This window comes from Nelumbo nucifera, chromosome 5 (assembly GCF_055504915.1).
Source record: "Nelumbo nucifera cultivar China Antique chromosome 5, China Antique-T2T, whole genome shotgun sequence".
Taxonomy (NCBI): domain Eukaryota; kingdom Viridiplantae; phylum Streptophyta; class Magnoliopsida; order Proteales; family Nelumbonaceae; genus Nelumbo; species Nelumbo nucifera.
Genome location: NC_142653.1, coordinates 18937202 through 18965123, shown reverse-complemented (window position 1 = coordinate 18965123; position 27922 = coordinate 18937202). Strand labels below are relative to the sequence as shown.

At 40.5% G+C, this 27922-nt stretch overlaps 1 protein-coding gene across 1 annotated transcript; it reads right to left on the bottom strand.

Moving 5' to 3' along the window:
* Positions 1-1052: 1052 nt before the first annotated feature.
* On the bottom strand, positions 1053-23376 carry LOC104595589 (ATP-dependent RNA helicase DEAH11, chloroplastic-like). Its single transcript, XM_010256372.3, has 4 exons — positions 22527-23376; positions 15741-18096; positions 14815-15609; positions 1053-2408 (listed from the first exon to the last, which is right to left on the bottom strand). The coding sequence occupies exons 1-4, from the start codon at positions 23325-23327 to the stop codon at positions 1174-1176; spliced, it is 5187 nt and encodes a 1728-aa protein (XP_010254674.1). The 5' UTR covers positions 23328-23376; the 3' UTR covers positions 1053-1173.
* Between the last annotated feature and the right edge of the window lie 4546 nt (positions 23377-27922).

Sequence of the window (27922 nt, the reverse complement as noted above, 5' to 3'; positions counted from 1 at the left end):
TTTCTTTGTCCATAAAGGTGGACACCGTCAAAGAGAATGTTTTAAAACCCCCAAACCAAAGCTTGAACTGCTTTTCCTTCCAAGTGAACGAATCACCAGTTTAACATTCCAGGTCGATGGGTAAATCTGTAGCATTGTAATAACAAAAAAAAAATTCAAAAACTTTATTAGAAAAAACAGTAACCTGATGAATGGATCAATGGTTTAACCATCCAGTCAACGGAACCAAAATCTTGTCCAGGTTTGTGCATGACAACCTCTAAACAGATAATGTATACTTATTTCAACTTAAAGTACCAAACGTCTTTGTCGATTATTTCTGCTCCAGCCCAGAAATTTCCGTGGGAGCACCTGGGAAAGAAGGTTTTCTTTCGTTCCGAGCCCATATAATGGGAGATCGGATCTATTCCTCACACCAACCTCACAACAAGTTTCAGCCGTGCATCTGAATCATCTCCGTAATTGTAAATTTTTACTAATGGGCAGATGTTTTAGATGCACAGTTAAAACGTGCTGTGAGGTCGGGGTGAGATGCGCTCTATGATGAACGGATCCGAGGCCCTAAAAGGAGGAACAGATCCGAGGCCCTAAAAAGAGGTGGTGATGGGGCATCTTTCTTTCTCAGAGACCCTACCTCGACCTCATGCAAAGATGCTCCCCCTCAACCCTCGTAAGCTGTTTTGTCTTTTTTATGGAACCGAGAGAACTGTCACCTTCACGTATCTTATTCCATTACATTTCAGAGATTTCAAAAATAAAAAGATCAATCAAAAAGCTCGGTTCTGAAGATGCATAATTTGATCGGCAATATAAAATCTGGGTCATGAATCATCATGATTATTTTGCAGCAAGATCATTCGGGAAGACAAAAGATAACCTGAGCTTGTTGAAAGTTCAGGTTTGGGACTAGCTTTCCTTTAAATTTCTTCTTTTCTCCCCAAGGTTAGCTCTAACGACTTTTGTTGCTAACCAAGGAGAGAATTAGAATGAAGATAGTTGCAAGCTATTTATGTATGCTCATACTTTGAGATGGTCCGAAGATGTTAGTGATATGATAGAAAACGATTAGCAAAGCCAATTGAGGAAATTGCCAGTATGCATGTATACTATCAACTGATATACATTTAACTAGATGTAGTCGATATGTGGTTTATACACAGACTAAAAATATATTTACATATCTAAGACATCAAATATAGCCAGGTGTACAGACCTCAAGTGTCCATAACAGTCATCGCTGCTGTTGAAGCTCTCCAAACAGACCCAGCAGATGTGAACCCCACACCTGCATGCAATGTGGTTGCACCCATCCACCTTCTCTATCGTGTACCCGCAGATGGGGCACTGCTTTACCTGCTCCTTCCCCTTGGCCCACTCCTTCAGTGACAAATCTGGATCCTCTTTGAACATCTTGTACATCTCGCATGAAACATAGGGATGGTATTCCAAGTGACATCTGGTGCATGTTTCTACATGGCATGCTCCACAGGAAAATAACCCACCAGAAGTCCCAGGTTCCGCAACTTTATATACTGCAGGACAGTCGGGAGATGGACAAAACCTGTAAGTTCCACCACTTGACGCCACAAACGCTCCTAATGAAGCTCTGAATAGCTCTTCCAGCTTCTCACTTGACAGAAGATGCCTCAAGTCTGCAATCAAGATAGGGGCTTTACACCCCTCGTAAGTACAGAGTAGTGGGAACCCATCATGGCTTTTGATGGCCGATTCACACTGATCCACCAAGCACAACCTGCAGAACCTATGTGCACAGGCTTCCAGCTGGAAGCAATCTTCCACCTCACACAAGCAAATGGAACAGGTGTCCTCTCCACTGAGCTGCTGACCCAGCCCACCACTTCTAAGAGGTAGGGCAGTCTCGTAAATTATCTCTTCAACTTTCTGCTTCAAATCTTTCTTTCCCTTGACAGAGATGACATGACGACGAGTGTTCAGTGTCAGCTCAACCCCCGGCACCTTCTCCTTGAGTCCATGCAGGTCTGGCCCAAATTTCCTAACCACTTCTTTCATCAGATCATGTGGCAGGTCTCCACTTCGGAGGTGGATTTCAAGTTGTTTGTTTTCATGCAGAGTCAAAAGGGATTGCACCAATCTCTGCTCAGCAACAGCAATTTTGTCCTCTGAACCAAATATTTTGACATTCATGTTCTGCCTATCATACAGAATGTGTGTCTCTGTTTCTCGCTGCAGTGACTTGATGAGCATGATCCCATCACGGGATAAAAGAAGCTGCAATATACTTGGAGAGAGGGTAGCATCATTTATGGTCTTCCCTTTCATCAGCTGCTCCAGAGGCTTCCTCAACTCAGCCACAGTCTTTGTAGCATTGGCAGATATTTTCACCCTATAGGAGCCGTTTTCATTCTTTTCCAGATTACAGGTCGCACCTGTCCGTAAAGTCAAGTAAGCTCTTTCAGATAATAATTACATCAGAATAAAACTATCTAGTCTGCAGCATGCGACTCAGGGTTTTAAGGCTAATGGTCAACATAGAAGATAGAACTTCCAAATCATGACGCCAACAAGTTAAGGTTTCATAAAGAGAACATTATGGAGTTATCCCCTTTTTATTTTCATGGGCCACCAAGTTAAGTTTCCATCTGAAGTCGAAAAGCTTCAAAACTCATTGCCTGTTTTTAAACAAATTGTATTTTCAAAATTTAGCCTGGCACTAAACAGATAATCATTTTGATCCAGCAAAGCAATATCAGAAAAGAAGATATCATGGAAACTATGATATGCAGTAAAATGGCAGAAATTTTGCTAAGAAGCACATACAAATAATAAACATTAGAACTTTTCGTATGATTGGGTGCTGCATGAACAGTATTAAGGTGTGGCCAGCATCATGCCAAGAGTTCTAACCAATATTAATAAATGAAGTCAGTTTCAAGCTTTATTAACTGCCAACCTTCATATAATAAAACAGACAAACTAAGACTCCACGCGATAAATGTTACAAGTAGGATAAATCTACCAGAATCTGTCCTTCAACCTCTTCTACAATAACCCTTTTAAATATGTTTTTTTATCAGTAACGCATAATGAAACTGTCTAGAATTCCTGCCCTTGTGCAATCGTCAATACCAGGACTGCAGTAGACACTAAAAAAAGCCAGATCGGACAATAAATAGAAATAAATTATACTCTCAAAAGAAACAGAAACAAACTCCATACAAGAGATCCCCCGCCCCCCACACACACACACCAAAAATATAAAAAATAAAAAATAAAAAGATCTAGAAAGAGTAACAGCTACTTTGTTATCTGACCAGTTCATACTTTATAGAGTTAAAAGGGTTATCTGTTTCCGTATAAACATTGAAACCCTAAAAATGCAATAATGCCCCTTCAGAATTCCTAAGCCAACACAACTAGTCCATTGGAAATCTTAAACTCCTTAATCAGCTTATCCCTTTAAAATTTATGACATAATCAGTTCACTCATTGAAATTCCAACTGCACCACATAATCCTACTATATTACATGCTACATTCTCACAAAATGCCAACAGGTACTAAGATAACACATTTTCTTGGTTGCTTTTCTAGTCAAAACAGGCATAATTATCAAGAATGTATGGCAACTAACCTTTTTCCTAAAAGAAGGTAACAGAAAGAAAAGGCAAGAGGTATATGAGAGGATGCAAAATGGTGCACAATAGCAAGCAGCTTCCCCTGGCAACAAAAACCTATGAGGGGATGGAGCTGCCAGTATGCAAAATCTATTATGGTATTCACCTCCCTAGGAATCCATATAACCTGAACACCCAAGCTTGCCAAACTTTGTCTGAATCCATTGAGGCAGTGATACATATATATATTGATCAATAACTGCAAATTCATTAGAATTAAGAAATATGTGTACAGAAAAATACAAGGATTGGGAGATAAACTCTCTTATTTCCCCCCAAAATTACAGTTGTGCCCAGAACATATTTTCTCTTCCCACCCCTTGCTTTGACAATACATCAGCGAAGTAATTTGCATTTATCTTGACCCATTGTATTCTTACTTCTATTTCTTTGGTCAACAAATTAAACTTTTTTCTTTTCCCTGTTGTAGTGCCACAGCTTCATTTCTTTACTCATTAACCATCCCACTACCAGCTTTGAATCTCCTTCAATAATTTGTTTTCTGATATTCAGCAGTCTTGCCCTTTGTACTTCCTCTATCATAGCCATAACCTCTGCCCTGAGAAAATCCCCCATGCCAGCTGGACCTGAGAACAAGGCTCTAATCTTCCCCTCCTCATCTCTGAACACCCCACCAATTCCTGACAAACCAGGATTCCCTATACTGTTACCATCAAAGTTAAGTTTGACGAATGTTGCATCCAGTGGAGACCACAATGGACTGGTGGGGTTCTTTCTGAGGGCAGATTCCGCAACTTCCTTCCAGTTCCTATGTAGATCATCTGTTGTGATAGAAGAGAATAGTTCCAATAATTTTAGCCAATGTATAGTTCTAATTGTGACAGATTCAATCAAAGCCTCCCTACTTCTTTCCTTCCCTGAGAAAATTCTTGAGTTTCTTTCCTCCCAAACTGTCCACAATATAGCTACCCTTCCACATCTCCACATGATTTTTTTTTGAGCAAAGGTAACTTTTATTGAAGAAGAAAAATCAGAAGTACATGAGAGGATGTACTGAAGCCAAGAATGGCTTGGCAGGATTACAAAGGCAAACAACTGTCACTAAACAAGAAATCTCTAGAGACCCCTGATTTTGCTAGGATATCAGCAACAGAATTTTGCTCTGTAGGAATCCAGACCAACTTCACATTCATAGAGCCTAACATATCCCTGGCTTCAGCTAAGAAGTAGGCTAGTCTCCAGGGCCCTCCCTTCTCCTGTAACCAAGCTATAGTATTTGCAGAATCCCCTTTAATGGTTAAGAAGGATAAACCTAGCCGTTTGGCAAGGCGAACCCCTGTGAGTGCAGCCAATACCTCTGCCTTTGTGGCATCAGCCCTCCCAATCGGACCACTGTAAGCCCAGCAAATATTCCCCCTTTCCCCTCGTATTACACCTCTAATTCCTGTTTGACCTGTGGATCCTTGGGCGCTACCATCAAAGTTTAGAGTCATTTCTCCTTCTTCTCTACGAGCCTATCTCATAGTCCACTCAGGTCTTGGAGAGGAGTGTAGAATTTCTGGAAGGATTCTCTGAAGGTCATTTAGGGAGAGACCTTTGAACACTTAAGAGTTGATTACCCAAAGGTTACAGAGATGTGTGATGTAGGATGATAGATCTTCAACATTTCTAGCTTCATTTTCAAAAGTTCTATTGTTCCTTTCTTCCCAAATGCCCCACAAGACTGCATGGGTCACTGTATTCCAGTAAAATCTTCCTCTTTTCCTAGCCCTCTGCCTTGCCATTGCCACAAGATGTCCACCACCCTCTCCGGGAACACCCAGCTATAACCAACTAGGTTTAGGAAGAAGTACCAAATCTTTCTAGTGATCGGGCAGTGGAGAAGGATGTGATCAGTTGTCTCCCCGTTGCCAAGACAAAGAGGACAGACATGAGGGGAGATGCATAATCTGCCTTTAAACTTTTTCTGAAGCAATTTGCAGGTGTTTATTTTCTTTAAACAAACTTCCCACACAAAGAAAGAGACTCTATGGGGGATGTGTGATCTCCAGACTTCTTAGCCGGAAAAGGAGGCCTCTGATCTTCTGACACTAGAGCCTTGAAAAAGGAGTTAGTGGAGAACTTGCTAGCAGGATTAAGTTTCCAGATTCTCTGGTCAGGGATAGCAAGAGAGATGTAAACCTCATTAAGAGAGTTTAGCAAACTAGTTGTATCAGCAATTTCTATTTCTCTTAAAGGCCTTCCGAGGTTTAGGTTCCAAGTTACTCCCAAGGGTGAGGGGTTGAGACTAGAGGCTACCGTGGCTTCTTTTGCTTGGGACAGCTTAAAGATTCTAGGATAGGAGTTAGCAAGGGTGTCCTCTCCCCACCACAAGTCGGTCCAAAATTTGATTCTATTTCCGTTCCCCACCTGATATCTAACAGAATCAAAAAAGAGGTCATAGATAGAAGTAATACCTTTCCAAGGGTTAGAAGCTTTGATCCGGTTCAAGTGGACCTTGCTATCCCAACCGTTGGCATGTCTCTCGTACTTGCTCTTGATTGTCCACAACGCTTCCATCTCCAAGGGATACCTCCAAAGCCATTTTCCAAGAATGACCAAATTCCTTTCTTTGATATGACCTAGTCCCAAACCACCAACTTCCTTTGGCTTGCAAACCTGATTCTAGCCTACTAGATGCCACTTGTTTTCACCACCCCCTTCCCATAGGAAATCCCGTTGTAGTTTTTCAATCTTGCTTTTTACTCTGCCTGGGATTCGAAAAATCGACAAAAAGTAGGTTGGCAAGGGAAGCCTTAATTAGTGTAAGTCTTCCACCTTTTGAAAGAAAGCTTTTCTTCCACATGGCCAATCTTTTCACATTTTTCCACTACCAGGTCCCAAAAACTTTGACTTCTCGGGTTCCCACCAAGAGGCATTCCTAAATAGGCAATGGGGAGACTCTCCAACTTACACCCCAACAGCTCCCTAAACCTATCCAAGAGTGGGTCACCAACATTTAGGCCCACAATGCTGCTTTTAGAGTAATTAATTCCGAGTCCAGTCACCATCTCAAAACTATTTAACACTCTTTTTAAGTTGGAAATCTTCTCCCAATCCGCCTCCAAGAAAAGTATGATGTCATCTGCAAACATCAAGTGAGAAACTGGGACTGTCTCCCTACCTATCTCAAATCCTTTCAGCAAATTTAACTCCCTCGCTTCTTGTATCAAGTAACTAAGAACATCCGCCACCAAAGTGAAGAGTAGTGGGGAGAGAGGGCACCCTTGTCTCAAGCCCCTGTTTGCATTAAAGTATCCAATAGGTTCACCATTAATCAGGACTGAAAACCAAGCAGAGCTTATGCACCCTTTTATCCATCTCATCCACCTTCTACCGAAACCTCTCAGACTTAGAATCTCTAACAAACAATCTCAATCCACTTTGTCATAGGCCTTTTCAAGGTCCAACTTGATTACCACCCCTAGCTTGCCACTTTGTCTTCTTTCTTCTACAAATTCATTGGCCACTAGAATGTTGTCAATAATCTGTCTTCCTTGCACAAAAGCGAATTGGTTGCTTGAAATTAGATCATTCAGCACCACCTTTAGCCTTGTCGCCAACACTTTCGCTACTATTTTGTATAAGCTTCCCACCAAACTAATAGGTCTGAAATCCTTAACTTCTAAGGATCCCTCTTTATTTGGCACTAGGGTGATGAAAGTTGAGTTGTTTCCTTTGTTCACAATGGCTGATAGGTAGAAATCTGCAAACACCTCCACTAGATCAGACTTGATTGTGTCCCAGCATAGTTGGTAGAAAAGAATAGGGAACCCATCTGGTCCAGGAGCTCTATCACCGTTCATCTTAAATATTGCTTCTTTAATCTCTTTCTTCAAAAGTTCTTTCTAGCCACACCCTTTTGTCTTTAGACAATCTTGGGCCCTCCCATCTATTCAGAAGAATTCTGCTAGTACCATCCTTTGAGTAGAGCCCTTTGAAATACTGCACGATGACTTCTGAAATTTCCCCCTTGTCTTCTACCTCTCTCTACCCCACCCTCAATTTTGAGATGTAATTCTTCGTTCTTCTCCCTGAAGCGTAACTATGAAAGAACTTTGAGTTATTATCTCCCTCCTTCAGCCATCTCACTCGATTCTTCCCCTCTTCTTTGGCCATTCAAAGGTTGTAGGGGCAAAGAGGCTAGGAACATCAGCCGGTGGATTCCACCTGCACCCAAATAAGAAAGAAACCATTCCCACAAATATGCAACAAAAGAACAAGAAATCAGTAAGTGGTAGCATGTTTCACCATTAGTCTTACACAGAACACACCAATTGGGACGTAAACACCAGTTTGGTCTCTTTCGTTGGAGAAAGTCATAGGAATTGATCCTCTTATGAACAACTTCCCAACAAAAAGCTGCAATTTTGGGTGGGACAGGCTTGCACCATATCTCTTTTGCAGGGAAAGAGCTGAAAGAGGTAGTGGAGGGTTCAGAAAGAGTTTTGATGAATGAGGCACAAGAAAACAGGCCCGAAGAAGAACAGGTCCAAATACGACCATCTGGATTAATAGGGTCCAAGAAGACTTCTTCCATGGTGTGAAATAGGTTAAGCAAATTAGGCATGTCAGAATCCCTTACTCCCCTTCTAAAACCCAAATCCCAACTGAAGCCATTATTAGAGTTTGAAGGAGCCAAAAAGTTGGAGATAGGAAGATTATGTTTAGCAGATAAAGCAAATAGCGAGGGAATTAATCTTTTAGAGGGAGTTTCCAACCCAAACGTGTTGCCAGAATTTTATATGATCTCCAGAACAAAGGTCATACCTGACAAAGGGGACATAAGAAGGCAGCACTGCATTGATAGCTATCTAGGGAGATGCTCGAGTTGCCCTAACCGATACTCCAACATCCCACCCATTGTCCAAGAGCCCATGAATGCTAATAATTACTTTACACCACAATTTGCCCCTCTCTAAAGGCATCCTCCACAACCACTTACCCAACAAAGCTAGGTTCCTTCTCGGTACATTCCCTAGCCCTGATCTCCCTAAGGCTTTACTTCTTTTAACTACTTCCCACTTGACCTAATGGTCCTGTTCTTCTTCCCCTGGCTCCCATAAAAAAATCTCTCATCAATTTTTCCACTTTGACCAACACCTTTTAGGATCTTGAAGACTGACATAAAGTAATCTGGAAGGTTTGCTAAGGTCGACTTAATCAATGTAATCCTTCCCCCTAGTGATAAGTATCTTTTTTCCAGCAAGCAAGTCTCTTAGTAAACCTTTCCACAATGGGTTCCAAAAGCTTGAATCCTTTGGGTTGGCTCCTAGGGGTAAACCTAAGTAGTTGAGAGGCCATTGCATTACACTACACCCCAAGATTGAAGCACACTCTGGCAATTCCCCTGCTTCCATATTTACACCCGCTATGCAGCTATTTTCAAAATTCATCTTTAGGTTTGACATTCTCTCAAAGAGCTGTATTGTCATCTTCAGGTTTCTAATCCTCCCCATCACAAAACAGTAGGGTATCATATGCAAATTGCAAATGGGAGACCAGCACCCTATTCCTTCCTACTCTCCATTCTTTCACTAAATGTCTTGAGCTTGCCCTTAAAATCAACTGACTTAAAAAATCTGCAATAAAGAGTAAACAGAAAAGGGGATAGAGAGTCTCCCTGCCTAATTCCACGTTTTGCAGGGAAGAAGTCCATCACAGCTCCATTAACTATCACTGAATAATGACAATTTGGAGTCAACCCAAAACCCACTTATACCATTTTTCCCCAAATCTGAAATGTTTCAACACCTCTAATAGGAAAGACCAATCAACCAAATCATAGGCTTTCTCCAAATCCAGTTTGCAAATGATACCCTTTTTTCCTAATCTCTTTAATTCCTCTACATATTCATTTGCAATCAATATCTGATCATTGATCTGCTTGTTTTGAACAAAAGTTCCTTTATTTCGAGAGATGATATAGGGGAGCTTCTTTAAGTCAATGGGACAAGACCTTAGCAATTATTTTATAGAGGTTATTAACCAAGTTGATAGGTCTAAAGTCCTTCAGGTGAGCGGCTCCAGACTTTTTAGGGACCAAAGCTAAGAAAGTGGCATTTAACCCTGGGTTTATCACACCCCTCTCATGAAACTCAACAAAGACCTCTAGCAAATTCTCTTTAAGAATATCCCAATAATCCTGGTAGAAGGCCATAGTGAAACCATCTAGCCCTAGAGAATTGGATCTATCCATAGAGAATATTGCCTCCTTAATTTCCCCCAAGTCAAAATTCCTCTCTGGCCTTAACTTAAGATCTTCCGATAAGCAGGGCCAATCCAAACTCTTTCACCCATACTCTTTCACAAAGGGGTTTCCTGTATATGGATCTGAAATGATTCGCAAAGGCCACGGAAATATCTCCCTGTTGGGTAAGAACCTCTCCATCTATCTCCAATTTGGTCACAAAATTCCTCCTTCTCCCATTAGCCATTGCATGAAAAAACTTTGTATTCATATCCCCTTCTTTGATCCATTTGTGCCTTGACTTTTGTCTCCAACTAACTTCCTCGATGTATAGGATTCTTCCAATTGCTTCTTTAGAATCCATCTTAACTCTTTATCTCTCTCCTCCAACAAACCTTGCGATTCCTTCAAGTCTAGGTCTTCAATCTGATCAAACACCTCATGCTTCCTTTCTTCTAGTCTCCCAAAATGCTCCATATTCCAAGTCTTAATTTTTTCCTTCAAGAGTTGTAACTTCCTATGGAACTTCATTCCTTTCCACCTAGTTCTGGGTCTAAATTCAAACCACCAATCCTTCACTTTTTGGATAAACCCAGGGTGGCAAGGCCACATATTTTCAAATCTAAAAGGGGCCAGTCCTGCACCAGCCATCTCCTCCTTGCTTAACGAAATTGGCCAGTTATCTGAAGTGACTCTAGGTAAAGCCTTAGAGACTAGGTTACCCCAATGGTCCTCTCATTCTAGAGAAAAAAGAAATATGTCAAGCCTTGAGAAAATAAGGTTAATATGAAGGTTTGACCAAGTGAAACTGTTACGGAGAAGGGGTAAATCCTTAAGCTCAAAAGAATCATAAATTGATTAAACTTCCTCATGCTAGTCATGATTCTCTGCCTATGATTATTTGTCTCCTTCGTGAATCTAACAACATCAAAGTCACCTCCAATGCACCAAAGCCCTTCCCAAAGTCCTCCGATGTCACTAAGTTCATCCCACATTTCATTTCTCTCCCTGTATCATTGAGGCCATAAATATTAGTCAACACCCATTTGAAGCTATCCCCCACCTGATGAAATTTGATAGATACTAAGAACTTGCCGACCAACTCTTCTAACTCCTTCCAACACCTTGCTATTCCATAATGTAACTATGCCTCCTAAGGAACCCCAAAAAGGTGCATAAGCCCAACTAATTCCCCTTGCTTTCCAAAGGCTTCTAGCCCACCTAATGTCAAAATCTGTTAGCTTGGACTCTTGCAGAAGCACTATATCCGATTTCTCCCTTTTGAATACCTCCTTTATTATTGCTCTTTTCCTGGCACTCCCCAAACCTCTTACGTTCCAGCTTATAATCCTCATTATCACAAAGTCTTTGTCCCCTTTGTTTAGAGGTTTCTACCTTCCCCCTCTTTTTCTCTCCCCTTTCCCACTAAACTCCCTCTTTCCTTCAAGGTCTAGTCTTAACCTCTCCACTTCAGACAATTTCCTTTTACGCACCTTTACTTCTGACTTGTTATAAACTTTCAGATCATTGGGGTTTCTGACTTTACACCCTAACCTTTCAACAAAGACAGCTACTGAATCTTCAAATTCTGCTCTACCCTTCCCTTTTTTATCCTTCTCATTTGGATGAATGCTACCTCCTCCGGTTTCCTTTTCCTGCTGAACCAACACTCCTGAATATGTTTTAGAGCTCTCCAATTCCTTATTTTTTAACTCCTCAAACAGAGCTCTAATGAGGTCCCAAATTCTCTCCCCTCACTCCACCTCATCCTCTTCACTATTTATTCTAACCCCCTTTCACCTCCCAATCTAAAGTTCTTGGAACAATGGGAGAAGCAGACGCTGAAGCACCTGCTACAGGCAAAGTAGAGGAATCAGTAACCAAAAACGAATTGACAAACATACCTGGTAAAGGAGGGGGTTGGTTCGGGGGAGCCAGGTCATTGGTCTTAAAAGCATTATCCTGCAAAGTTATATGGTTAAGGCCCTCCAGCCCTGTTTCATTTGTCTTGAAGGGAACTGTCATTGGAGAAATCAACCTTTGACCACTCTCAGAGACAGGGTGTTCATCCGCTTTTGGGGCAGATCTATCTAAGAACTGATGAACTCTGTCTCCCTTCTTACTTTCAACCTGTTCTTGTGAATTAGTGGATCTGGAGACTTCTTCATCCAAGTTTTCAGTTTTCTCCCGTTTCTATCCTAGGAACCAGTGTCCCCACTTCTTTATGCAGCCTGAGCTTCTTGTAAACGAGGGTAGCTTGACGGGGTATGTTTTTGTTTTCTTCATCAAATAAGATTTCTGTGTTTAGGTCCTCCAAGTCCTCAGCCCTTAGACCCTGCTTCCCATCTATACTTCCAATACAAGACTCTTCATCTGAGTCAATTTCTTCAATGTCTGAGGCGTTGTAGTCAACCCATCCCTCATCTGTGCCTTCTGAATCAACCGACTTAGCCCTGGAGTATCTAGGATTTGGGTGGTTTGTCGCCACTTTGCCTGATGGGAGGCAGGGTTACCATTGAAGAGAGCTTGTTCGACCCTTCGAGCGACAGACCCCTGCAACAGTTTTGTTCTGGTTCGTGGAGGAAGAACATAGACCAGTTTTTTGGTCTATAGTCCAAGATTTTTTAAGAGGGATCACATGCTCATTTAAAAGTTCACGTGACTGAGGCCCATAGTTTTTCGATTTGTCCTTTGAGAAAAGTCAGGCCACTTCAGACCTTAAGCTAGCTGGCTCCACTGAATGGCCCACTCAGTTTACAGATAATTGATCACCATCTACCTGTCTTAAGAGCCCTACACATCGTACAGGTGTTTTCCTTGCATCACACGCAACCACCTGAGCAAAGGATTTGAAGGGAGCCGTAGGATTCAGGGGGTGTTCTGTAGTGTGGATGAGAAATTGGTGGGTGTGGACTGGTCCACACTACACCCTGTGGACTGGACCAGTCCACACCTACAGTGGCGTTCTGTAGGCGTGGTGTGGACCAGTCCACACCACACTTTTTGATTCCATGTAACTCATATACATTTATGAATGATCTACACCAACGTTTTAAAAAAACGATCCGGAAACGGAACCGTTCTGGCCATCAGTTTCCGGGTCAACGGTTCGACCGTCCGGGTAGCGTGACCTGCGACTTTCAAGCTTCCAGTCGATTGCTGTTCCATTCTTAGGAAAGGTCTGACTCTCTTCTGCTCAACCATTAACCTCGATCCACATCATCACCTTCTTCCTCAAGGCAGCTACCTTCCAGCCACCACTGAGCTTCAGCGGAGGAGGTGATCCAGACTCTGTATACTACTCCATCAGAGAAGATTTCCACCGACCTTGGGATCTGTTCTGGCTTCGGCAACCAGCTTCAAATGTGCTGCCTTCAAGTCTGAGGTTTCAAAGCTCTCCAACTCTCCACCACTAACTTTTTTCTATCATGGAGAAAACATTCTCTTACCAAAGGTGAAAAGGCAAACCCAGAATCTGAATAGTTATAGGGGTGGACAGATTGACCTCTTTTTCATTGCAAGAAGGAGACCATCATTGAACCAATGCCAGGCCCTGTTTAGTTTCCACTGAAATCGCTGCAAACTGCGATAGTCACTGGAGGAAAGAACAGGGGCTTGCTGGCATCGAAAGGGATTAGTTCCAACTGATCAGTTATCTTCAACACCCCTCTTATTTCTTCACCCAAGGCTTTCCAATCTTTAACTCTTCCTTTTGTAGATAACACCAGCCCTTCTTTCCAGTACTCTTCAGAGGCATTAATCCACAGTTTTGGTTGTTGCAGGTTCAAAGACAGATGTAACTCCCTTCTGGGATCAGCCTGCTCGCCCACCTTCTCTTCATACTTTGAGGTCTTTGATACCCTCTCTGTCCTTTTATTCCTCGAGGACTTCACTTCAGTTGCTTCCGCCAAAGCCACCAGCCTGATCTCTGAGAACTGTGTGTAATCATGTATTGCCTTCCCAACTGCTGTCCAACCTGTTACTCGTTTGTCCTCTGGGAAGCAGGTGTACTGCTCAAGGCCTTCCCCGTAGTGCTCATAAACTCCAATAAAGCAACCTTTCATATTCTCTTTCCTCTCTGCTAAGTATTTCCTCCTGTCCTCCAAATGTGAGCTTTTCCAACCTTATTTGAAATCTGAAACTTTGCTCCTTATAAAACCTTCAGAAACCAGCTTACTGCTATTCCAACGAGAATAAGTGAAGTTTTTCGTAGTTCTACCATCTTCAGTGCTGCAACCCTTCTCATCCACACCTCTTCCAAAATGAAGATTTTTGCCTACGTTTCACTTTTCACAAATTTCTTCCATCTCCTTGCTGATGTGAAAGGTTCTGGCTTCCCCTAGATGCCAGAGCTCTCTCCTCCCTAACATAGTCTTGGTTATGGAATCAATATTTTTAAAACCAATGCAAAGGTTGAACTAAGATTAATTATATATCAATTAGCCAAACTCAATTACTTCTTCCATCCTATAAACTGTTCTCTATTTTTTATGATGGTTCATCTATAATCTGCTTGGTATAAGTACTATATGAATGTAGTCAGCCACACTAAAAAAGAACACAAGTGCAATGAGAAAGATATTTGAAAAGTTACTGTAGCATAAAGAAAAAAATGTTTCAGCCAGTGCCCAAGCCATTCTTAACAAATGGCTGATAATTATTTATACAGGAACATAATCAAATTAAAAAAAATCCCCAACCATTGTAAGTATAAGAAAGAAAACTGGCTATTTGTATATAAATCATTTAAATATGTTACCCTTCATTCCAGAAACTAAAAGCAACTAATGTAAGAAAGGTATAAAAGACATTATGCAACCATGGAGACCATAAATAGTGGGTACAGGAAATAGAACCACCAGAAGATTATATTCCTAGGATGCACACACAGGGAAGGGGATGTGGAGGATAGCAAGGGAAAAATTAAAAGGAAATGAACTTTTCATCTTAAACTAGCCATAGGAATTACCTTTTCGATGCTTGAAACTGCTCAATAAAGAATCCAGCTGTCTCTTGATAACAAAATAAACAGTAGCAGGGCAGGAGACAGAACTGTGAAACATCTGCTGGGACTGTATCTTCTGCCATGAAAAACAACCATTGAGTGCTTTCCCTTGGATGTGCTGCAAAGCCTTTGCTGCCTCCAAATGTAATCTTCCATCAAAAGTTATGACAGCCTTCATTAAACAATCTTTTGGCTCAGGAGGGAATACTTGGACCTGGCAAGAACTACTAAGGGGGATATTGCTAGGCATGAATGGAGCAATCTCTCTGAGAAGTGCCTCTTCACAAGCAGTATATGACAAGCTTTCCACAGCATCGCCTCTCAACAAAAAAACATCCAGAATTCTCCCATGTGTTGCAGTTCTCAGAACATCGAAAATTTCTGATTCAGAAACCTCTTTATCAAGTCCAGATATAACAACACAATCCATGTATTTGTTGCTAATTTCACAATGGACATATCTTCCTCCAATAAGCAAGTCAGAGCAATCATCAACAATAAAATCAACATCCTGCTTTGCACACCTAACAACTGCAAAACCCCTGCTATACCTTCGTGGCCAAAAAATTTTTGCTCGTACAGCCGGAAATGAAAACATTCTGTGATCAACAGCAAAGCTTGTCCTCGAAGGAGATATCTTCAGCAATGATCCACAGTATTCAACACCACTAAGCTCTGCAACAGCTTTTTCAGCATCTTCAGGAGTTAGAAATGTTATTCTGCCCCATTTTTCTGTGCCCTCACCTTCTTGTCCAATACCTGCATATTTTTTTTTCATGAGTAACTGAAAAGGAATTTATTAGAATCTTGAAGGAAATGTAACATTACAAACAGCCCTAGCAGTTCTAGGCAGCCCTATTAAGAGAGACAGAGAAAGAGGAGAACAATACCTGCATATTTATGATAACCAGAAATTCCAGATACATGATCCTCAAGAAACATAAGAAGTTCCTTATCATTAATTGCACTTGCATCTGAATGATATACGTCCACAGTTAAACATCGCTTTTCCAGTTCCAGATGCCTAATCATAGCACCACATCCAAATAGTGCAAAAGAGGGAGAAATACCGGATCCACCACGGTACAAGCATTTTTCCATACACTCATCTCTTAACCATTTTTTTTCTAACTCCAAGGCATCATTAACAAGGCCAGTGGCAATTTCCATGTCCCCTAAAGTGGCAAATAGTCGAATCTCTCTCTTATCAACATTGACTTCAATGCCAATCCGCTCATCCTTGCAGTATGTTTGAATACGAGAGACAAGACGAAGCACATTAGTGTTTAATTTCCCACAGAACCTTCTTAACAAAATGCTGCCAAATCCGGTCATCAACCTCATCTGCAGCTTACGGCTCTTCATCTGTGAAATATCAAACAGACTAGAAGACATAGAAATGCATTCATCATCAAGTGCAGTTACACAGACCAAATATCGATTCGATACTGACAGGATTTCACCAAAGACAACCCAACTGGGCTTCTGACCATATACAAGCAATGAACAGGAAGGATGTAGTGGGACATGCCGTCCAGTTAAAGCCACTTCATAACCAAGTCGATCGTATCCAGAATACATGGCCACATTATCAGCAAGGGCTGAGAGTATAACCATCTTCAGTTTTTTATCATGCTGAGTGGGCACATGGGGGTTCCAAAGCCAGTAACTTGGGATAATAATGTATAATTCATTTTGAAGGCAATTTTCTAACTCCTGAACTGTCTCTTTACATCTGCGCATGGATTTTGCATTTATGCTGTTGTTCCAGCACCATTTATTTCTATTTTCCTCGGGGACTTCTTCCCACTCCTTGTAAACAGAGAGCAGTGTGAAGAGGTCTCCCCCAGGATGGCAGAATTGCACCTTATGACAGTCCGATCTTAATTTATCTTCATCACCACCAACTCTGCAGAATATGCTACTGGAGTTGGCCATCACTGCAGCAAGAACAACACCCTCTTTATGCAACCCATGGTAACTGCAATCAAGGATAATTTTACCAAGCCGAGGTTCAATACCCAACTTTACCAATTTCCAACCACAGTCTGTAAATTCAAAAACATCATTTTTTAATGTGATAGCACCCAACTGAATAAGATTCTGAATGGCCATGTCAATAGCCTTAGGACTAGGTGCGTCAACAAAATCAAATTCTTGTACATTCTTAATGCCCAAGGCAAGAATCCTCAGCACTGCAACCCCAAGGTGAACTCTACGAATCTCTGGCTCTTGATGGGAAGAAAATGACTCAAAATCACTTTCAGAGTATAACCTGTAACACTTGCCTGGTTCTGTTCGACCAGCCCGGCCAGCTCGTTGATCAGCAGAACTCCGGCTAACCCTGCAAACTCTAAGTACATTCATACCAGTTGTAGGTTCAAATCTGCTCTCTTTAATCATGCCGGAATCAATTACATACTTAACCCCAGGAATTGTCAATGATGTTTCTGCCAGATTTGTTGCAAAAATAACTTTTCTCTTCCCAGCATGGTTCTGGAAAACACGGCCTTGCTCTTCATAAGAAAGTTTTCCATGCAAAGCCAATGCAACTGCATTGGGAGCTTGAAAATTTTCACAAGCCCATTCTACTTCCATTTGAGAAGTCAAAAAGGCCAGTATTGCCCCTTTCTCCTCTCTAGCATGGATCTCCAGAGCCATCTTCACAGTATCAGCAACATATGAAGCATAATTACCAGAATTGGGCTTCAAAATGGCAGAAGTTTCTGTACGGGCAACTGGAACATGCTTGAGCTCAACAGGAAATTTTCTCCCAACCACATGAAGCATTCTGCAACCAAAGAAGTAATCTGAAAGCTTGCTTGCGTCAGCTGTTGCAGACATTATAATAAGTCTTAAATCAAATCTCCGTTCCAGTAACTTTTTAACCAAGGCCAATAGGAGGTCAGTGTTTAAACTTCTTTCATGAGCCTCATCTATAATGATGCATGAAATCTTAGCCAAATTCTCATCATTCATGTAGTGCTGTAACAAACAGTGGTCTGTCATAAATATTACCTTAGAATTAAACCCCTGCACGGAAGAGTAATTTGGATAACAAATAACTGAATTATCTGCATAGCACCCATTACTCTCTTCCCAAACCCTATGTGCCAAAGAGATGGCAGCAATCTTGCGTGGTTGAGTGCATATAATAGACCTGTCAGCACCTATTCCTGAATCAGCAAGAAATTGAACCAGTTGTGTACTCTTTCCAGAACCAGTTTCTCCAATCAATACCATAACCTGTGGTAACGGGAGTTAGTACAAAGGGGGGAAAATAAAAAGGAAAGAAATTGATATAGGCAGCAAAGCTGTTTCAATCTTGGTTAGGTACTGCAATTCAAAATTACACTTGAATATGCTACATCAAAATTCGGAAATTAAGAGTAGAGCTTCAAGATATTTGATCAACACAATGAGCAAGGTGAATGCGACTCATTTGTTTTGGGCTCAAATGTAATTTGTCTTTTGTTTTAATATAGAGAGGTAGCATGTTGTGCCTCTCTAAGGGAGGCTGGTAATGTTTCACTACCTGCGTTTAATAAAATTTGAAGTTAGTCATCAAAAAGAAAAAGAGAATATTTGAATACAGTACTAATATTTGTAACCATATTCAGTGTGGAGAATGGGATACAACCAAATTGGCATACTGTTACACTTTCAGTTATGGGATACAACCTAACCATCCAAGCAATTAAAGCCAATAAGAATGCCACTAATGAAAAAGAAACCATTCCATATGAAACTAGCGCTTAATCACAATACATTTTCTGCAACATACATTAAACCATACAGTGGCCCTAGTCACTGGTCTTGGTTGTTGAGTTCACCCACAGATGTTGCCTTAGGCATTGAAACTGAATATGATTCTTGGAGAATCACAAGAAACTACATGCTTTCACACACAAGAGTAAATGCAAGAAAATATAGAACTCATAATTCAATTCAAAAGAAGGTCTCAAACAATTGAAATAGAATCAAAACAAAATTATAGAAAACATAATTTGTTCATCATCATCATCCAAGCCTTATCCAAACTATATGGGCTTGGCTAGAAAACATAATTTGTTCTAATTTCTATTGATTTTGACACTTATATTTCTCCATTAACATATACCATATTAAAGATAAAATATAGAAATAAAAACTACAGGCATAATAAAAGTGGGCTCTACAAGGGGAAAGATCCCAAAGATATGAAATCAAATATGGCACCTAAATCAAAAGAAAATAATAGGAAAAGCCTCATAACACAAAATAACATACAAATACAAAACCTTCATCCCAAAACAGACGGAATGCAGAACTTGAATCCCACAATTTAGTCCTTTTACCATATATAATCTGCCAAAGAATTAACCAACCTTGGGATCCATGTGAATGATCTGTCCAAAGGGGAGGCCATGGTTGGTGCATCACTAACAGATGGGTGTTTGGAGAAAATCAGTGAAGGTTGAAGCAAAATATTTTCTGTTTAAAGAGCTAAGATACAATGGGAGATTGGCTTTGAAGATCAAAGAAGCAATGCTACTGTTGGTGTTGCTAGTTGGTACCAAGTCTTTGAAATGGTTTGGAAGTTTTCTAATTTCTAGAAGAGTTTCTTCCAGTAGGGAGAAAGATCTGAAAAGTATGTTGGTGGAAGAACAAAGAAAATATATTGTGGAAACACGAAACGCAAAAGGACACTTCATAACTTTACAAGAATTTTATGACCTGGGAAGGATGCAGATGGTCTGTTTTCCAAGATGTAAGAATGCTCAAGGCTGGGAGTTGATTCACGATACAGTACGGGAGTTTCTGAACTTACGGGTTGATGATTCACAACAGCCAAGGTGCTGTAGAAAGAAGTTGGGAGATGTTTTCAGTGACACAGTTCAGGATCAGACTCAGGATGGATTTTTGGTTATGAACCCTAATGGTAACTGCAAAATAACAGTGAATGTTGGGAAGGAGATTTGGACTACCAAACTAGTGGTTGAAATAACAGAAGCTGTTTCAGATTGGAAGAAGTTAGTTGATATCTTAATTAATGAATTGAAGATCAAAGGCGTGCTGGTATGGTCATTTTAACTCCCTTTTGTGAAAAGAAAAACATTACTTCATCTGGTGGAGGATTAGATTGAAATTGCAGCATTAGAGTTTCCAGTTTTCCATTTCATCTCTGGAAGCAGGAGTTATTTGAGTCAATCACCTTAGCTTGCAATGGCCACTTAGGTGGAGTTTTCAGTTTGGATTTACGCTTTGCTGCGGTGCTGCTGAACACTGTAAAACTAGATGACATTCCAAGAAATGTTGAGTTGCTGGCCGGTAGTACTTCGTACAGCATATGGATAGCGGCCTCCATTGAAGCCACTCTGTGGAAGGATGCTCGCAGGGGGGGAAGACGAAGAGATGGAGAACATGGTGTTATATGGCCAACAATAACTGCACATCATGAATGATGGAACCCTATTCCCAAAAGTGGTTAAAGTGTTAAACAAAATCTGAAGCTTTCAGAAGAAGTGGAGCAGGAAGAAGAAATACTAACCTCCTCGCGTGAGGAAGGGCTGGCATGTGGCAGTTCCCCTGCTGTAGCTTCAACCAATAGGAGGAAAACAGCATTAATGTCTCCTCCGTTAGGTTCGAGGAACAGGAACTTGAAAGGTCAAGAGGGAACAGTTGATTGGGTTTTTAAAAATGGTGCAAGAGTTGAAAAGGAGTTCAAAAAGGCAACACTTGGTCAAGATTCGAGCAATTTAAGCCACTATTCCCCAAGTGGGTTGGGCAGAATCGGCTTAAGCTCGAGTTGTAAGAAGGGGTGGGCCCAAAACCAGGACCCATTTAGATAAAAGAAATCCTAGGCTGGTAAGGTTTGGGCCGAAGTTGTTGGAGATTGGGCCAGATATCTTTTTTAAAAAGCACGTGACCAGCTTAAGCCTTGATGTTTCAATAGACCCATTATATGGTCTATCGTCTTCTCATCATGAGGGGCCCATTGGAAAGAAAGTGGAGATGCATCATTTCAAGAAGGACAAGAGGACTCTGCAGTTGAGTTCCAGGAATTCATTTGGCTGCAGAACCTCAATCTCTAGGAGGAAATTGAAAAAAACGATTCAAAAAATAGGAAGGCTAGTAAGCTTTGGGAATGGGTGGTAACAAAATTTAACAAAGAAAATAGTGTGATCAGCATGGATCTTGGACAAGATTGTCCTCCTTTGAAAGATGGATCTCTTCGAGAGACCAAAGCGATGGAGAGTTTGGCTCCCTCTGCCAGTCTGGTTTTTGTGGGTATTAACTGTGGGAAAGAAAAAATTCAGAGTTTTTTCACAGGTTTGGAAGGAGTGGAGCAAGAGAATTCACAGCCTGGTTGCGGTGGAGAGGTAGAGCCTAGTTCCCCTTTGTCTATTGTTGAGGAAGATTTAGCACCAAAACGTCGAGTTGTTACGGATGAAATGTGCTCGCGAGAGAGTGGTGCTACTTCTCTATCGGATGTTTCTTCTTTGATCTCAGAGCAGAGCTCCAGAACTTTTGAGGGAGCCATTGTAGTTTCTCAAGCTGGTAATAAGTTTAAGGAAGAAGAGGTAGTTTTCTCAAAAGTCATAGTGGGGAAATTAGGAAGAGATCTTGGTAGGAAAACGAAGGGAACAAGAAAACTTGGGTTATTGAAACAACATAAATCCTTTCCGAAAACATCAGTAATTTCAAAGAAGACGAAGAGCACAAACATAGGGCATCTAATTCACATTACCAAAGTTTTCTCTAGGCTGAAAAATGGGTTCATAAGTGCAGGCCCAAGTAGCAAATTCAAGAGAGTATATAAAAGGAAAAAGGTGAAGAACAAAGCTTGCTTGATCAGAGATGCTATTGTTGAGAATCTATTTGCTTTCCAGTTGGTGGTGATAAGGGTGACAAATAAGCAAACTCCACAGAAGAAGTTTTGGCAGGAGAACGGGTGTTGGCAAGAGAAGGGCTAGTTGCATCAGCTCTGATGAAGAGTCAGAGTAATCCAGTTCCCCCTATAGTGCAAGTTTTTTCTTGGCCAGCAACCGATGGCAAGATACTTAAGATCAACTCAGGGACAGGAATTTCAAACTTGCAACTTGCAGTAAAAGTATAATATATGAGGAAGCTAGGTACAACGCAGATCACTTATTTGAATAATGCAAGTTGCAAAATGTCTACAAAGATGTAGCGCTTCTTTGTCTCTATCTTCCAAGTGGATTACAGAATAATAAGGCACATCAATTGAACTCCTTCAGTCATGGCCTTCGATTACCTTATAATAAAAGGAGCTATTTTATGGAGGATTACCCCTCTAGTAGACTTTTGGTGCATCTCGAAGCAGGTGCAGCAAAAGAGTAATTGAAAATCCTATATGCCATTGCTAAGAATTGGCAAGAACATAAGTTCATCGTTATAGGTTGGGTTCTTGTGCACAATGATTTCAAGGAGATGATGAGATCAGAGTGACAACAAATGGTAGGAGCTTGCGAGGATTAGCGTCTTTCGCTACCAGATAGAGAAGACATGATTTCCACAATTCAGTCTTCTGGGTAAGAAAGAAAGAATGGACCATGGAACTATACTTCTTATGGGTATGCATTTTCACAAGCATATCCTAGTATATATCATTCTTCTATATCCCATGAGGAAGCTACTAAACAAAAGGAATGGATGTGAGGAATCAGGATTACCTGATGGGAATGTATTTCCCGAAGAATTTCCTGGCGCGAGGCATACACTGGCAAACCATCTTCCAACCTCCGGAGCTCCCGTATCATCAAATGATGAATACGACTCCAGTCAAAATCGCCATGGAACTTAAATATCTCGACTCCATCATCACAACATTCGCCGGACCGCTTCCCTTCGAGGTGAGCGAGAATGCATTGCATAGCAGATTTAAATTCTCTTATTCTCTTGGAGATAAGGTCTCTCTCTGCAAGAAGGCCTTTCCTTTCCGCATCAAGCATATTGAAGGTAGCGAGCTTTTGCTGTTTCCGGAGTCTTTTGGAGAGTCCAGCAATGTTATCCAACGTAACCTGCAGCTTATTCTGACAACGCCGGACGGCCTCCCCTTCCATAAGACTGTGAACGCGAGCGACAAAGAGGGATTTGATACGGTCCCTCTGCTCGTCCTTATCAGAAGCGACGATGACATTGGATATGAGGACAGGATCTAGAAGATGAGCACCGTCGAGGCGCCGCTCCCAGAAGAATACCATCGCTTCTAACGCATCGCTCCATTGCAGGAAATACAACTTGGCAGCAACAAGATCCGTGGGGAAAACCTCGGAGCGGTCGGGAGTTACAGTACAATGAGCAAGCAAAGCGTCCACATTAGACTTACTAAGAAGAGGGCGACGACTGGAGCGAAGCTCGATGATAAAATTCGAACTTTGACAGCGAACATAATAAGGAGTTAGCTGTAATTTGGGGGAGAAGTAACCCCACCTTCCCCCTCCTCTTCCTCTTCCCCTTCCCCCGGGAGGCATTAGACTGAGCGACAGCGTTCGTTATCAATTAACCAATCGCGGTTTGGGCGCTGACTAGCAACTAGTCGACAGAAAACCCTTCCAAAATAATATTTTCTAAATTTATTTGGACTTCGAAAATCGAATCCAAACGGAATATGTGTCACACTCACCACGTGATTATAACACAGGAATAAGTAACCTATTATATATATGTAGACTCCTAATAGTAATAGACTAATACAGTAATACGTAACTTTCTGATTTCTTTAATTCTTCCCGGTGCGCGAAAAATTAGGATTTTTCTTTTACTTTGAAAGCTAAAAACTAGGATTGTTTTCTAGGGCAAGGGAGTTTTCCCGTAAATACTAAAACCTTCCCTTTTCAAAACAAAATTGACTCCCGTGTTAGATTTAGGCTCAGTTTGGAAAGAATACAAATCTAAATATGTAGAGTGTAAAATTTTATATTTTGTATGTATTTATATTGTATATATTTGTATTTGTATTCCTTCCAAATTGAGCCCAAAGGAAAATTTCGGATAGATATCCTCTACTTTAAGTCGAGTGCCGCTTTAGTATCCAAATTTTAAAATACGACAATTTAAATATTCGAATTTTTTAAATACAATAATTAGCTCTTAAGTGTTAAGAAAAAAGACACAAATACTCTTCAAAAGTGTCATCTAACTTCCTTTATTAAGAAGCACCATGTTCTACCTGGAAGCACTCCTGAACCGAGCATTCTACGAAGACTTCGAATCCATCGGATTTCAGAAAAGTGGGTCCGAGCGAATCCTCAACCCAATACAAAAATGCGAAGCGAACTACGCTTCCTTCACTCTTCTTAGGGGACTCACCTGGGACGAGGTGTTGAAGAAAGGAACCAAACACTTCAGCGAGGAGTTCAGCCGGTTTTGCGATCGAAAGATGAGCGAGATCGTGGCGATGTTGGAGTGGAACCGAGCATGGCCGGAGCCATTGCTGCAAGCATTCTTTGGTGCGACGAAGAACGTCTAGTTGGTTCATCTATTGGCTTGTTTGGTGCATCCAAGCTTGCCCATATTCTGGGTGGATAAAGGGGATGAGGTTCGATGGGGTGTACATGGAGGACATGGGTGCAGACAGAGCTCGGAAGCTGGTTTTGGCTGTGGTCCGGATAATGGTGGCACTAGGATTCTACGTCTACAGTAATGTGGTCAAGTGTAAGGTTTTGTGCAAGGACGATAATACCGGCTAGGGTTTATCACCCCAACGATCAGATCAATTATGTAAAAAAGAGGTTTTGGGCTTGGAAGTGAAAGCTTCTTCTTAGTTCTTACTTATAGTTGCAGCTGAGATGTGCAAGTATCGCATTCGGGTTAATTGCATCTCATCATTCGCCATTCTGACCTCGTTTGTGATGGAATTAATGGTCAAGATGTTTCCCGGTGTTGATGAACAACGCCATGTGGAGATGGTTTAGGGTCCCAGAGAGTTGGTTGGGGCCAATTGTGAAGTTGAAGACATTGCAAATGCCACACTGTACCTTGCCTCTGATGATGCCAAATACGTGAGCGGTGGTGGATGGATCAAGAAATTTGGGTTACCACTGGATTTTCATTTTTTTGAGAAATAAGATAATGAATAATGTGTTTTATTTCTAAGAATAATTTTGATATTTTAAAAATCTTAAATCGCACATGAGGTCATGTGATATACATAATTGATAGTCTATTAATGATAGGTATTAGATTGTTGCATTTCGAAAGTTTAGATACTAGATTGTTGCATTTTAAAGTTCGAGTACTAAATTAGCACTCGACCTAAAGTACACGATAACTATTGGGAATTTTCGTATAATGAAATCATTAAAATGTTTTTATTGCCCTTTTAATTTTTCAAATTTTCAAAATGGGGAACTTGCAGCAAGTAGATTCAGTTTTAGTGAGCCAAGGAGCCAAAGTAGTATCTTTGCAGCATTCTAACGTAGAGATGACCACTACCGCAGATCAAGTGAAGTTCAGATCTAATACTATGCAAATTGAACCGCATCACAGAGCTGAAATGGGCAATATAAGAGTTGTATCCGATCGTCCGCTTTTGGATTTGCCTTTGCCAATAAAACAACAGATAACATCAACAATGCCTCACAAACTGAGGTAGTCAATCACCATTTTGAATACTTTCTTCATCTACCCTTGATTTTTGAATAAGTTGGAATTCAAATATGGATTTCTATATTTAATTAACCTGTGTTAATTGAATTTGACACAAACTGGGAAAAAAAATCAGTATTTCCTTCAAGCTCCGATAGGAGAAATGTCGATTTCAATCAGACTGTCCTCTTCAACGTGAAAAACTGGACTACACTTGGCATCTAGAGGCATCTCAATTAATCCCTATTTATCATTTTTGTGCCATGTGAAATATATTTTTGGGAGAATCTCACAAATCGATCTAGGAATTCTCCCTCCGACGAGTCGCCTGTGTCAGATTCTAGGTGGTAAAGTGACAACAATCTGTTGATACCCATTTGACGAGTTTCTTGCTTTTCATTCACCTCATTCTTCTCTTCTCTTTCTTTGTATTTTACATCTATGGCGGGGGTAAAGAGAAATGTATTAGGTTGTGTTTGTTTGTGGTGTAAATATTAAATCAGTGTTATTTTATCTTATGATTTAATTAATTGATTAAGTATATCTTTACTGTTTGAAAATTGATTAATACTATCCTTACTGTTTTGGATAATTGACTAACTCTACCCTTACTGTTAACATCCGTTAACTTTTTGTTACATGTGACATCACGTGACTGATTTATTTATTAAAAATTCCTAAAATACCCTTTTTACATTCATTCTTAAAAACACCCTTTGACTTCTATTCTAAAACACCCTTTTTCTTCATTACTTCTTTATCTATTTCAAACGAAAAGCCAGAGGCATAGATGTCAATCTCAGTTCCGGCAAAGAGATCTTAGTTTCAACATTCTCAGTTCTGACGAAAACCCAGGAACTAAGGTCTATACTAAGGCTGAGATCTTAGTTCCAACATCCTTAGTTCCGGCAAAAACCCAAGAATCACACAATACCCTCTCTCTTCATGCTACCGTTGATCCCAGTATAACTAGTTGTTCTTATTCTCTTGGATTTTCATAATACTTGCTCTTGTTTCTAACACCTTTTCATTTCAAAAAAAAAAAAACAAAAAACATTGAAGATGTATTACTCTCACAGAAAACAAAGAGGGATGTGTACTCCCTCTGGTTTCGGCTGCAACCAAATCAAATTCCGAGGGTTCTAGAGAATAAAACAAAGAGATTTTTTCAAATCTCTCCCTCTCCCGCTGCAAGTTGCAGCGGCGATGGCGGGAAGACAAGGCGGAGAGAGAGAGAGAGAGAGAGAACCGCTGTTGCAATTTTACAGTGGCTTTGGTAGAAGATATGGCGGAGAGATCTAAACGCGTTAAGTGACAAGCCTGAGTTTAAAAATTTCAGATCTGAAAAGTACAATCAAACGCCACTTTAATCAATTAGCTAAACCATAAGGGTAGTTTAAGAAATTTACCTTATTTTATATTCTGGTCTGATTTTGTAATTGTTTGGATGGAGAGTAATCAAACATCGAAAATCAAGGTAAAACTCCACACATATTGAGTTTTACATCATTATCAGTGTAAATGTAATTTCAATAAAAACAATGTAAAAAAATACATCGATAATACTAGATATCATTTAACACTTTTAAACCAATAGGTGTATAACTCCATCGGTATAAAAATTCATTAACACTGATTTAAAACGCAGCCTAAATGAGTGGGGTCCATCCCCAACCAGTGGTATTTTTGTGATATTTATTTATTTATTTTGTGCTGTTTTTCTTTCTTTCTAACTTTGGACTTTAGGATGTGTTTGGAAACAATGCCAATAAATGTAAACGCAAATATGTAGAATATAAAATGGTTCGTATAAATTACAAAATTGGATTAATTATACACTGACAAATTTATCTTCTTACCAAACAAACTTTTAGGAACAAAATAAAATTTCATTTTGGACCGTGTTCGTATTGCAACCCATTTCTCATCTTCGTCTTCAGGTCTTGTGGAAGCAGAGTTTTTTTTTTAAAACTGTCAGAAAAGTATTCCCTTCTTCAATACTTTGAACGGCTCCTATAATCCAAGCAAGGTTGATAGAAAATTCCAATTAAGACAGGAGAAAAAACATGGCCTAGGAAAATCCACAGAAAATAGAGGAGTACGAAACTATACAGTGCTATGAAGATGGAGAACAGAAGACCTAAAGTGAGAAAAGAAAACAAAGACAATGTTTCTTCCAACATTTTGAGCTATTAATCATGGCCAGAGGTCCGTCAAGGGGCAAATTTGAGATTTTCAACAAAAATCAGCATCATGTGAAGTCACGTGTAAATGGTTCTTGACGGACTGTTAACAGAGGGGAGGTCTATGTCTGTTGACATCACCCAAGAGGGGAGTTCTTAGTCCAACTTGAATGAGCCTAGGCTGGGGGTCAGCCCGTATTATTTCATTTTATTTATTTTTTTCATTAAAAAAATCAAAAACTGAAAAAATTTAATGAAAAAAATGACAAATTCAATTATTGCAACAATAATTTGAA

Excerpts from the sequence above, each read along its gene's own strand:
- LOC104595589 (XM_010256372.3), bottom strand. The coding sequence starts at position 23,327 with ATGCCTCCCGGGGGAAGGGGAAGAGGAAGAGGAGGGGGAAGGTGGGGT. Across the intron at positions 15,610-15,740 it reads TGGTTATCATAAATATGCAG|GTATTGGACAAGAAGGTGAG; the intron begins GTATTGTTCTCC and ends AAAAATATGCAG. Across the intron at positions 2,409-14,814 it reads CAGTTTCAAGCATCGAAAAG|GTGCGACCTGTAATCTGGAA; the intron begins GTAATTCCTATG and ends CTTTACGGACAG.